Source organism: Argentina anserina, chromosome 7 (assembly GCF_933775445.1).
Source record: "Argentina anserina chromosome 7, drPotAnse1.1, whole genome shotgun sequence".
In the NCBI taxonomy this organism is placed as follows: Eukaryota; Viridiplantae; Streptophyta; class Magnoliopsida; order Rosales; family Rosaceae; genus Argentina; species Argentina anserina.
Genome location: NC_065878.1, coordinates 4,951,694 through 4,965,435, shown reverse-complemented (window position 1 = coordinate 4,965,435; position 13,742 = coordinate 4,951,694). Strand labels below are relative to the sequence as shown.

General features: G+C 41.5%; 1 protein-coding gene across 1 annotated transcript; it reads left to right on the top strand.

Annotated features, from left to right (window-relative positions):
* On the top strand, positions 1-2,030 carry LOC126803243 (uncharacterized). The gene is made up of 3 exons (XM_050531036.1): positions 1-257; positions 358-518; positions 929-2,030. The coding sequence occupies exons 1-3, from the start codon at positions 133-135 to the stop codon at positions 1,855-1,857; spliced, it is 1,215 nt and encodes a 404-aa protein (XP_050386993.1). The 5' UTR covers positions 1-132; the 3' UTR covers positions 1,858-2,030.
* The last annotated feature ends 11,712 nt before the right edge of the window (positions 2,031-13,742 follow it).

The window sequence follows — 13,742 nt, the reverse complement described above, 5'->3', positions numbered from 1 at the left end:
TATGCATGACATAGAGTTTCTGAATATCTAAACTAGCTAGCTTCTGCTTCGTTTGTGATATATGCTAACATGTATGGTGGCGATCACCATGACAATGGGTTTGATTTGGTTACTTATATTAGGTAGACGAATATGGATGACCAGCAAGCAGGTCGTGAGCTTATATCCATGACATACACCTGGACAATCGACAACTTCTCTAAGCTCAAATCCCGGAAACATTACTCCGATGGTTTCGTCATCGGCGGTTTCAAATGGTATACATATGATACATATCGCACATAACGTAGTATCTCATGTAATCATTCATTCTGATGCTTTTGTTTCGTCACTAACTTGCTTGGTAATTCTGGTCAGGCGGATCGTGGTGTATCCAAAGGGCACCGGTGGGAGGCAAGACTTGTCCATGTACTTGAATGTTGCAGATGCTTCTAAGTTACCATCCGGGTGGAATAGATATGCTGAATTCTCCCTGACTGTCGTTAATCAATTTAACAGCGACAAGTCCATAACTATAGGTAGTTTTCTTCTATACTTTACTCTCTGCTCCATCGATCTCACGTACTCTTATGCATCTGCGTTGCAAGCGGATTTGATCTTAATGTAGTAGACTGATTCTACTTTAGAGTGCAACTCAATGTCTAATTTGCCTTTTCTTTACAAAAAGCACTATGTTATTCTCTTCAATTGCTCAAGTCATTCTGGTTTGTTATGTTTTGTAACACTCGTCTCTCGAGGACTTTTACTTGCTGATAGTAGGTTCACTTGGCTCGATCTATACTTATGATCCATAGAAGTGCTGAAATTTTTCTTAATCCAGCAACTTACCAGACCCTTAATTCTGTTCTTGTATTACTTCTCCATGAGCTGTGTATTTCTTGCACATGTGTTTTGAATTTTGATCCTTCATATATATCTTGATTTACAGACACTCAGCATCAGTTTTGTGCCAAAAAAAGTGATTGGGGCTTCACATCATTCATGCCTCTAAGTGAGCTTTATGACCAGAATGAAGGGTATATCGTGGATGACATATGTATTGTTGAAGCTGAGGTTGCAGTAAGTAAAGCTGACATTAAGATTCTTAAAGACCAAGAGCAGGAACTTCAAAGTCAGTCATCAGATGTGGATTCTGTGAAATTTTCAGATGCTTCAACAACACATACATCACTTTCTTATGAACAGATGCTCGCTCTCCAGGATACAGTAATTTCTGACCCTGTGAAAGTTCCAAGCTTGCAAATAAAACCAAGCTCTGGCCAAGTGCTTCCATACCAGGAGACTGATAGCCCAGTTGGCCCTCCCGTAGTTGAGGAAAGCGATGAAGCTCCCACCACACCAATTGGTGAGAAGATAAATTTCAGGGGATTAGGAAATATAGATAAAGCTTATGTTCCACTATTGGAGGAAGTCTGTTCATGTCATCCTTCGTTGATTAGTAGCCAGAGGAAAAGAAGTCGCATGTTTAGTGAGTGGGCATTCACAGCTTTGGGTCGAGTATTGCATTTTTTGAACACTACAAAGGTTAAGGATATGATGGAGGATTCATGTGAGCACGATCCTTGCGAGCATCTTCAAGTTTTATGGGAGGAGGTTGAGGCCTTCAGATTTGACTTGAGCTGGCTGGAGCCCTCTGTTCAATCAGCTTTGGGACTGAATAAGTTTGGGGAGAGGGAAGGAGTATTACAGAAACTGAGAGAGGATGTTGATTATTTGGAGACTGAAATGAAGGGGTTAAGGGAGAGGCTAGCTGCTGCTGAGATAGCACAAGGGGTTGCAAAAAGGGACCTGGCAAAGGCAGAGGAAAGCTTCGGCGAGGCAAATATGAACAGCAAGCTTGGTTATGGGAGGCAGTAGCTTAGCCGAGGATTTTTCTCCCTGATATGCAGAGATTTGCAATGTGTGCAAACTCTATTTCTAATTCTCATGATATGTAATCCAGTTTCCTAACTTGTAACTATTGTGTATTCACTGCCTGTGGCTTCAGGCTCAGCATAATGCAGATGCGAATAAAGGAAACTAATTTAGCTTGTCAAACTCGGAAGTAATTAACCCCCCCCCCCCCCCCCCCCCCCCGTGTTATATCAAGCTTGTCAAGACTAGAAGACTTGAGAATGAGAATTTACTAGTGTACCAGTACGCTCTCAAAATACGCTCCGACTTTGAGCCGGGCCACCCCCCCCCCCCCCCCGCGACGGTCGAAACCCTAGCGCCGCTTCGGTTTCTAACCTCTGTTTTCTACCCCGATCTCTGCCCCTGGTCTTGGCGATCCTCTCTTTCGTCGTAGTGATATGGAATTGTTAAGGTATGGTGAATAATCGCACCCGTCATGCCTTGAAGATGCTCATTCATGTATGGTTTTCTTATCGGAGACCAAATGCAATCGGAAGCAACACCGATCTTTGCAACGTGCCCTAGGAATGGCGCACAGCGCCCACTTTGATCGATCAAGTTGAAACTGCTGGATGTTGTGCTGGTGATTTGGCTCTTCTCTGGAACGATTCTATCCGAGTCGACGTCAAGGATATTGTTAGGGAAATATTATGATGTCCGAGTTGTTCTAGGATGAGTCTTGGATTAAGAGATGTCACGTGCATGGCATGAGCTAGTTAGCCGTTAAGAGTGTTTGTTTAACTATTAATTATGTTTAAGTTAGTAACCAGTAGTAGAGCGCCACGTATCCGTAGTGGTTAGCCATCCTTATGTAGCTGTAGAGCACCCCTTTCTGGTTATCTATGATAATTATCCTATATTGATTTCATTCTCTCTTCTCTCAGAGCTCCTTCTCCTCCTTCTTTCGTTGGGGGGTTTTACCCTAACAAGTGGTATCGGAGCCACCGATTATGGTGAAACTTCGGAACCCAGGCAAGTCGCCTTCTTCTATAGATCCGGACGCTCCAGAGCTTTCCGGTGAATTGGTTCATCTCGAATTTGAGCTGCAAGCTCATCGCGACGAGACGAGCGCTCGTTTGGACCGGATGGAATCGTCCCTGCAAGCTTCGTTGCAGGCCTCTCTACAAGCTTCCTTGGATGCTTCTTTGGCGAATTTCCAGTCACTCCTCTTGTCAGAGCTTCAACATCATCGCGCACCACTGCCATCACCGGTCGCTACTGCTCCTTCGACAACAGTTCGCTCTACTGGATTTGCTCTGACGGGTGCTATACTGTTTGGGACGATACCACAATCTCCAGTGGCGGATGGTGGGCTTGTTACCTACACCTTCGGTGGTGGTGGGTTCGGCGTGTTCTTCGACGAAAGCTCGCACTGAGGGTAATAGTCCTTGTTCCCCTATTTTTGCTGATGGTCATGTTTCCCGCCATGGTAAAGCTACTTTGGTGGATATTACTGATGATTGTGGTACCCACAACACTGCTATGTCTAGATCTACTCGTCCTGTAGTCAAATATGTTACTTTTGCTAGTCCTATTGGCCATGTTTGTGTACATGCAGGCTCTTTGGGCGGAGGAGTCTCTACATGGTATGGGGATTCCTAGGGTTGAGATTGAGTCTCATTTGTTCACTAATAAGCTAAACCATGAGACTATGCAGGGTACTTGTGAGGGAAAGATGTGTGAGCACAACAATCCTTTTTCTAGGTATTATATTGGGCCATCACAGCAATCTTGTGGCTTCTCTAATACCACAAATTGTTCAGTACCAAAAACATCACAACCATTTGGTGATACTAAGAGCAGTACCCAATACCATCACTACCAGCCTCACTACCATCCTCCACCACAATGCAACCACCATTATTCTAGCCAGTTACACTGCCATAATTTCCAACAACACTACCATAATTCCCATTGCCAAACACCATTACACGACCCCAACTTGCCTAGCATGAAACAGATGCATTTGGAATTTCAGACTTTTAGTGGTGGTGACCCAGTTGAGTGGCTTAACAAAGTTGAACAATATTTTGACTTCTACCAGATCCCAGAGGACAAGAACCTATATAGCTAGTATGCATTTATGTGATAAGGCAGCAGATCGTTGGTACATGTTTAAACATGAGTTCCCTAACTCATGGCAAGGGTTATCAGATTTACTTATGAGAAAATTTAGTTGGAATAATCGTTCACAGTATCAAGCAGCTTTGGCTAGAATGAACCAAATGGGGACAATGGACAATTACATGGATCAATTCACTAGATTGTCAAGACGGGCTACAAGTTTTTCAGAGGAGATATTGGTTTCTTTTTTCATTGGGGGGCTGCGAGAAGATATCAGATATAATGTGGAGGCATTAAAACCTCGGACATTGTATGAAGCTTGTGAGTTAGCTAGAGTGTATGAAGCACGAAATAAGGGACTGAGAAAAACAAATATGTCTTCTGGTGTTAGGACTATTACAACTAGCAGTGCAAGGCCTGTGTTGACACACACGAACTCTGCACCAAATACCACTACCACTACACCAATAAATCAGACCCCTAATGTGAGAGTCAGACTCACTGATGCCGAGTTTGAATCACGAAAACTCAACAACCAATGTTATTTCTGCAAAGGACCATATTTTAAGGGTCATAAGTGTCGCAAACAAGGCCAATTGATGAGCATGGAGGTACCTGATGATGATGAAGGAGAGAATGATTCTAATTCGGATAAAACCATGGAAGTACCACCAATTACAGCTGCAGAAATTGATGAGCCCTTGATCCGATTGCAAGTGATGTACGGAGGGAGAAATGATACAATGCAGTTGAAAGGAGTATTTTATAACAAACCAGTCCATGTTTTGATTGACTCAGGTGCAACTCACAATTTTGTGCATCCCCATCTATTCAAAGGAACAAAAAGTGCCAGTGCACCATATCAGCCCACTTGAGGTTGCTCTAGCCAGTGGAGCTTGAGTTCAAACAAAAGGGGAAGTTAACTTGCAACTTAAGCTACAAGATTTTGATTTTGCAGGGGATATTTATGTCTTGCTTGTGTCTGGCTGTGAGATTGTGTTAGGTACTGCATGGCTTAAAACACTTGGTGATATACTTTGGAATTTTGAAACAATGATGATGAAGTTTGGTGTTAAGGGAAATTGGTATCAACTGCAAGGGGAAACAACTTCATATGGGACACTGATTAATTGCAAGTCTATTACTAGGCTCTTAAGGAAAGAAAGAGAAGCAATGATGGTGCTGGTCAAGGCCATTACCCCAGTCCCAGCCACCATTTCAGGCCCTCATCCTCATATTCAGTCACTAATTGATAAGTATTCAGAGCTGTTTGAGACTCCAAAAAGCTTTTCATCTAAGCGAGTTCAAGATCACACCATTGAGTTACTTCCTAATACACCACCTGTGAGTGTTAGACCTTACAGATATCCCCCATTTCCAAAAGTTTGAGATTGAGAAGATAGTACAAGAACTATTAGACAGTGGATTGATTAGACCATCAAAAGTCCCTTCTCCTCACCAGTTCTTTTGGTGAAGAAGAAAGATGGAACTTGGAGAATATGTGTGGATTATAGAGCTTTAAACACTGTGACAGTCAAAGATAAATACCCTATTCCTGTAGTTGATGAACTCCTAGATGAAGTGCATGGAGCAACCATCTTCACCAAATTGGATCTTAGGTCTGGCTACTACCAGATCAGAATGGTACCTCAGGACATCAACAAGACTGCCTTTAGAATTCACAGTGGCCACTATGAGTTCTTAGTCATGCCCTTTGGGTTGACCAATGCACCTTTCACCTTTCAGTCAATGCTTAATGACTTGTTGAGAGAATTCTGAGGCATGGTGTGTTACTTTTCTTTGATGACATACTGATCTATAGTGCTACAATGTTAAACCATGTGGCTCTGTTGAAAAAGGTTTTCATCAAACTCAGGGACAATGAGATGAAGATCAAGTTAGTAAGTGTTCATTTGGAGTTGCTCAGGTTGATTATATAGGGCATGTGGTAAGTGCTCAGGGTGTTGCTGTTGACCCTGCTAAGATTGAGAGCATTAAAACATGGTCTAAACGCTCAACAGTCAAAGGGTTGAGATAATTTTTAGGCCTAGCAAGCTACTACAGAATATATGTCCGAAATGTTGGCATAATAGCAAAACCATTAACTGATATGTTGAAGCTAGGAGCATTTCAGTGGTCTGCAGCTTCAGAAGAGGCATTTACGGCTTTGAAACATGCTTTGATGACGACACTTGTACTAGCTCTTCCAGATTTCTCAAAACAGTTTGTGATTGAGTGTGATGCTTCTGGGATGGAAATTGGAGCTATTCTTTCTCAAGAGGGCCACCCCATAGCTTTTCTCAGCAAAGCTTTAGCCCCTAGACACATAGCTCTTTCAGTATACGATAAGGAGATGTTAGCAGTGGTCTATGCAGTGCAGCATTTCAAGATTTATACAGATCACAGGACCATTCAGTACTTTCTGGACCAAAAGATCACTACTCCAACACAACACAAATGGCTTTTAAATTTAGTTGGTTATGACTACTCTATCCATTTCAAGGCTGGCAAGAATAATGCAGGACCTGATGCATAATCACGAAAGGAGGAACTGCAGGGGTCTTCAGCAGAGGTGGTGGAAATATGGGAATTTGAATCAACTTATGGCCATTTCTAGTCCAACTCACACTTACTTACAAGAATTATAGGTAGAGTGTGCTGCTGACACTGAGGCTAAAGAAATCATTGATAAGTTGCAAACTGGTGTGATCGTGCCCCATTAGAAAATGATTGGCCATCAGTTGATGTTTAAGGACATAATTTTTGTGCCAAAGAGTGGAAATTGGAGGCAAAAGATTATTTCAGAATTTCATGATGGCTATAATGGAGGGCATGCTGGTAGGCACAGAACTTACAAGAGAGTTGCAAGGTCCTTCAAGTGGATGGGAATACACCATGATGTTAAGACATTTGTGGCTGAGTGTCATGTGTGTCAAGAACATCACTATGAAGCCATTAACCCACTTGGGTTGTTGCAACCTAACACCATCCCACATAGAGCTTGGTCAGCTATTTCCATGGATTTTATTGAAGGTTTACCTCTCTCAGTTGGTAAGAATGTGATTTGGTTATTGTGGATTGTTTAACTAAATTTGGTCACTTCCTACCTTTGTCACACCCTTATACTGCTGCTCAAGTTGTGGATGTATTTGTCAATGGAGTGCTCAAGTTACATGCCCTTCCTGGGTCAATCATTACTGACAGATCCAGTTTTTCTTAGCCATTTTTGGGAAGCTTTCTTTAAGTTACAGGGAACAGCTCTTTCATAAAAGTACTGCTTACCACCCTCAAACTGATGGCCAGATTGAGAATCTTAATAGAAGTTTGGAGCAGTATTTAAGATGTGTTGTGGGGGAGAAACCAAAAACTTGGATGGATGCCTTGCCATGGGCTGAGTATTGGTACAATACAGCTCATCATTCAGATATCCAAATGACACCCTTTCAAGCCCTCTATGGTTATGAACCCCCATCAATCAGACCCTATGTACCAGGCTTAACCAATGTTGATAATGTTGATCAACAGCTGCAGTCCAGAGATGAGCTTTTGGCTATTCTGAAAAGAAACTTGGAAGTAGCACAATCTAAGATGAAACTCCAATATGACAAAAAACATGTGGAGAGAGAGTTTCAAGTGGGAGATTGGGTGTATTTAAGACTCCAACCCTACAAGCAGCAGAGTGTAGCAAAAAGGAAGATACATAAGCTAGCACTAAGATATTATGGCCCTTATCAGGTAGAAGAGAGGATTGGCACTGTTGCTTACAAGTTGAAGTTACCTGCTTCAGCTAAGATTCACCATGTCTTCCATGTATCTCTACAGAAGAAGAAAATTGGGTCCCATGCTGTTACAACACCACATCTTCCTCCACCAGTGGATCCTCATAACCCTCGCTGGTTCCCTGGTAAGATTTTGGCTAGACGGATGAGGAAGAAGCACAACAAGGCTGTTATAGAGTGGTTAATTCATTGGCTCGGCTCTACGGAAGAAGAGGCCACTTGGGAAGAAGCTGCAGATATCATCACTCGCTTTCCAGACTTTAAATATGCTTGATGACAAGCTTGTTGTATTATGGGGCAGTATTGTAAGGGAAATATTATGATGTCCCAGTTGTTCTAGGATGAGTCTTGGATTAAGAGATGTCACGTGCATGGCATGAGCTAGTTAGCCGTTAAAGAGTGTTTGTTTAACCGTTAATTATGTTTAAGTTAGTAACCAGTAGTAAAGCGCCACGTATCCTGAGTGGTTAGCCATCCTTATGTAGCTGTAGAGCAGCCCTTTCTGGTTATCTATGATAATTATCCTATCTTGATTTCCTTCTCTCTTCTCTCAGAGCTCCTTCTCCTCTTTCTTTCGTTGGGGGGTTTTACCCTAACAGATATACGACGCTATTACATCGATGCCGTGGTGCATGGTCCCAATGATGTCCAATTGCGGTTCACAGGGTTTTATGGTCATCCGAACACAAACCAACGATTTTGATCTTGGGAACTGCTTTGAGCTTTGAAGGGTCCGCCGGGGGAGAAGTGGGTTGTAGCTGGAAAATTTCAATGAGCTTCTAATATTGGGGGAGATATCAGGTGGTTGCTTCCGACCGATCGATTGCCCAAATGGTTGCATTCTGTGAGGCTCTCACCGATTGTGGCCTTGTGGATATGGGTGCGGCTGGTGGCTGGTTCACACGGAGTGATAGTGCTACCAATGAAAGATTAAGGACACTAGACACCATCTTGTGGTGCAATTATGTAGCCGGATTAAGGACACTAGACACCATCTTGTTAATTGGGACCATATGGTTTTCCATGGCCGACGGCTTGAGCTGGAACAAGTCAGGCGTGATCTTGATACTTAACTCTAAAAGCCTTTTGATCTGGTTGAAGGATGGAGATCACAATTCCAAAATTTTCCATCAGAAGGCTTCTAATCGGAGAAGGAGAAACAAATTGGAGGGTCTATTTGATTCCGATGGTGTTTGGAAGACCACATCTCAAGGCTGAGATGGATTCTTGTGTGTGGAGGGATAGCTTTGCTTTTGGGTTCCCGGATGACGTCGTAGCTCCTACAGAAGTAATAATAATTAAAGCCATAGGTGAGGGATGAAGCGGTTTGATCAATGGATAGGGAAAGGGGATGACGGCGAAGTTGATTCCCATATCCTTGAAAGGCGGATTTTTTTATGCTCCTAATGTTATTTATGGTCAAATTTGACACCAAAAAATTTGACATCTCCAACTGAAGTTGCTCTAAATTATCTTGAACCTACACATTATGGGTGGAAAGATTTGGAGGTAATTAGGGATTTGAGTATTGCAAATTTGATTTGAATTGATAAGATTTTTTATTTATTTCACGGATACCCCAACAACATGGGGGCTCCTAGTCTCACGTGGCTCTTACGAGCGCGAGCAGAGGCAGTCCACAACCGGAACATCAGGGTATCCCCACAACCGAAGGTAATTCTTCCGGCATGGGACTAATCCCTAATGGGGCCCATGTGAAATGGTTCCAGCCCAGGCCACAGTAATGCCTCTAGTGGCCCAACAAGGCCGAGTTTTTAGCTACAATAGGCCCATCAGACACACTGGAGTGTGTAATGCTTCCGGCAACGATCGAGCCACTGACCAATGCCACATTTAAGCCCTGGTGAAAGAGTTGCCGCGGTCAGAAACTACTATACATTTAAGATGTTATAATATTGAAAGATGAATATGAGTTTTGTAGAATTGACGTGGAATCATTTACATTTACTTCGCGTCAAGCATGACAAAAGGCTTATTTGTCTTATTACGTGTTACAGTACAATTGATTTATTTGTCACAGAATAATGTAATATGCATCTGAATAGGGAGAAACATAATATTTATTTATTGATAAGAGCCTTTATATATGTATTACATTGAGTATCCCGTAGAGACATGAATTATATATCATTTCTTATCTAAACTAACCTATACTAATTAGGGTAAGATACACTGGAAGGTTATAGAGATAATTCTCCTATAACACTCCCCTTGTATCGCGCTCCTAATGTGTCATGGTACATAACCATTGCCTCGGTAAAAAACTTGCCAAACAAAACAAAAACCTCTTGGGTAAAATAAAAACTTGGTCGAAGGCAAAAAGAGCACAATGCACCAACTACAATTGAAAATTACATGTGTTACATACTCCCCCTAAAGTCTGCAAAACAAATCCCCATGATCAATAACTCAATCTCGGAGTTTAGATAGATAATGTATACGAATGCTCTTCACATTCTTCAAATATTCTTAAATCAAACATGTACACTTATCCGTACATAGATCAAAAGAAAGGGAATTGCATAACAACTCAAAACAAGAGTTTGCAATGAAAATCAGATTCAAGCGTGGTATGACCTTCACGAACTTATACAGTCATAACTTCTTCGATACAATAGGTATGGATAAACCGTAAAACGTTCTGGAAAGTAGACACCCGTGGATTTCCAGTGATAAGTGGTCATAACCTAGCTTGTTCTGAGCTGATCACAGAACTATGTCGAAGTTGACTCAGCTGCAGGTTCCGGACAGATCCGTCCTATTTTACTAAAACAGCTATAACTCACTCAATATAATAAATATGGTCAAATAGTTGGTGTCCCTGAAAAGTAGACACATAGAGTTTTCTAATGGTACTAAATTCACCATTTTCCAACACATGAGTGGCTCTATAGGTCACGTGAAAGTTGACCTACGTATCTAGACATATTCTGAAATCGCTTCATTAAAATGTCTTTTGTGTTGGGATATAAGATTTGACGTCATAACGTGCTGTGATCAAGCACTGACATATGTGGGGCGCACTCAGCCATCATCTTGGCCTTACGAGTTTAAACCGGATGAGATGTCGAGTCAAGTATATTACAACAAGTACATGCATACACATATCGTAATTAAATATGGAATGTTTCATCTCTTAAGACTTATCGTCGATCATACGGTGGAAACATGTCTTCTCATGACTTCGACTGATTCATGAAATACTTGTAGGCATTGGTTTAACATCCTACTGCCTTACCCAACCGATGAATAACATCATCAACAAAGGTTATCACTTTCGACACCTAGTATTCTCAAGATATTTTCATTCTAAGTATAGCTGCATGCAATATTGCATATCCCCAGACAGTTATGGGTAAATTACTTACGTGTAATGATGACCTTAGTTATAAGCTTTAACTGCTTAATTATCGCTCTTGCTCGTCCATTCATGCAGAATGAACATGGGGTTACGGGGATGTCCAATCCCGGCTATGGCGCTATGCAATAAAAAATCTTCAAAGTGAATTCTCTTGCATTGTTAGGGTGATGAGCCCTGAGTTTTAAGCAAAGAGCTTCGGAAAGCAGCTTCATCAAGATTTCATCACACTTCATTTTGATATCCCTACCTTAATCAAGTTATCACACTCCTTGGTCTGAAGGCACTTGAATTAGGTTAAAACCAATCCATTCAGGATCTTTATCTACATCTCTTAACTTAGTTCCAACAGAGATAATATGTGACCACAAGCTACAAATTTAGTAGTTTTAGAAACCACCTAATTGACAAGGTATTATGAGAACAAGTAGTCTCATATTTAATTCCAGGCATTTTGCTAGAGAGTTTTCCCCATAAGGTGGGTCTAAACCCTTCTTTTTTTCACTACGCCAAACAAAGGTATAACCGATAGGATTTATATGTGTGGTGTTGGCATTACTTGACCAATGACTTATCTCTTTATTAAAATTGGATCCTACGGCTTTCCAAGAGGCTGTGGTGGTGATATGGGTCGATCATCAATTCCTGCCGGATAGCACTTTCCATGTAGGCCAATATGCAATATTGGAATTTTTCTTTAACAGAGTATGTATGGTTCGATATTAAACTCATTCAACATCGTCATTCTTCGAGATCTCTCGTTTGGATTAGTATTGACATGAAGGCATCCCCCAATGATAACCATCATCCAAAAAAACAGACGAGTGAGTATCATTGATCATAAATCAAGTTGTGCCATAACTCGTATTCAGCAAGTATTATCGAACCAAGTGGTCTCTCTACACTTTCGTAAGAATTGTAGCCTAGTGACACCATATACCACATTTGTGGAGTCACCGTGCACTACGCCCATAATATGTTGAAGTGACGGATACTGCCCGTTGCATAAAGTAGATATAGCGTCGCTATAGGCCTCAAGCGACGACTTGTCCGTCGCTTAAAGGTCGTCCCTTAAAATCCGTCCCTCCAGGTCTTAAGCGACGACAAGATCAAAGTTCGTCACTTTATCCAGACAGAGGCAACGACATTAGTGTTCGTCGCATATGACATCTCCCGACGAACATATGTATCTTAGGTGACGACATTTTCTGTCGCCAAATTGTTAGGCCACGAGAGCTTTTCCTTGTTTGGGTGACGACCTTGCGTTGGTAGAATGTTAGACGACGACCATTTACTGTCGTCGCTTAGGATTGTAGCGATGATGAACAACATCTCCGTCGCTTCAAGTCCATTTAGGAAAAATAAATAAGAATCAATTGTTATGTGCCCAGTATTCATTCCACATAAACCTGCATATTTCACACAACGAATTGACAAAACATGCAATTCACACAGAACTAAAGAAAATGCCATTTCACAAGAAAGTAGAACCATTCCATAAATTTCAACACATTTGTTCAATGTAAAACTAGCAACTATGCAAAATATGTACTTCCATAAAATAACAACCGTACCTAAGTGTTTTGCTACCAAAATCCCTTAACACCTTAAACACAACAGCCTAGAACCTATGAACTACTACCTATTGGACTTTGCGCTTGTGTAGCTAGCAAAGCTGCCTCCAGGAGCGCTAAACGTGCTTCAAATGCTGCCTTGCACTCTGCCAATTCAGCAGATACATAATCAGCTCTTTCTTTGGCAGCCCGCGACTCCTCCCTTGCAATCCTCAAGTCCTCTTGAGTTTCTTGATTGGAGCTTTCAAACTGGCGTGGTCCACCACTCTTTTTTGCTGGCCTTCTTAGGGCTCTTCCCCCACCTGCCATTAGCATTAACAGATTGTGAACAATGCAGTAAATTCATTTGGGGAATAGAAGTAACTACAAACAAGAACAAGTTTTACAAATGCAAAGCTTTAAAGCAGTAGCTATATTTTCTGCATTTAGTTATTAATTCCACTGCTTCTATATTAGCCTAAGTCTAGATGAACAGTTTATATATACAATATGGTAATCATTATATAGCTAATAGCCTAGTAGTACGTAATAACAAAAAAATGCAAATTGACTTTTATAAAAGACAACAACAGTTTAATAATAATCTCACGAGCATTTATAAAATAGGAATTCACCTCTTACTTTTGTGCCCCTCCTCTGTCCAAAAGCCTCATCAAGGATTTCAATCTCAACTAATTGTGACATTGGTTTTGCTTCCAAACATCCAAGGACTGCCTCTTCTCGCTGCCTTTTTTTCTCCTCAAGTTTTGTTTGTAATTGTTGCTGCATAGATGCACATTGATTAATATTCAAGCATAAAAAATATTTATTTAACAAGTCAACAATACAACCAGCTATCAATAATTAAGGGGAAGAAGCTCACCAAAGCTTGCTTTACGTTCACTTCCGATCCGTACACTTCCAGCACAGCAGCAATTAGGGTGCTGGATGTCCTTTCTTGAGGTGCTCCTCAGCCCTGTAACTCATACCCCGTTCACCGGAGTGGTGGTTGATTGGATTGAGATTGTTGTTGCGATTAGCTTTGTTGCGCTCACACACGGCCTCAAAATAAGG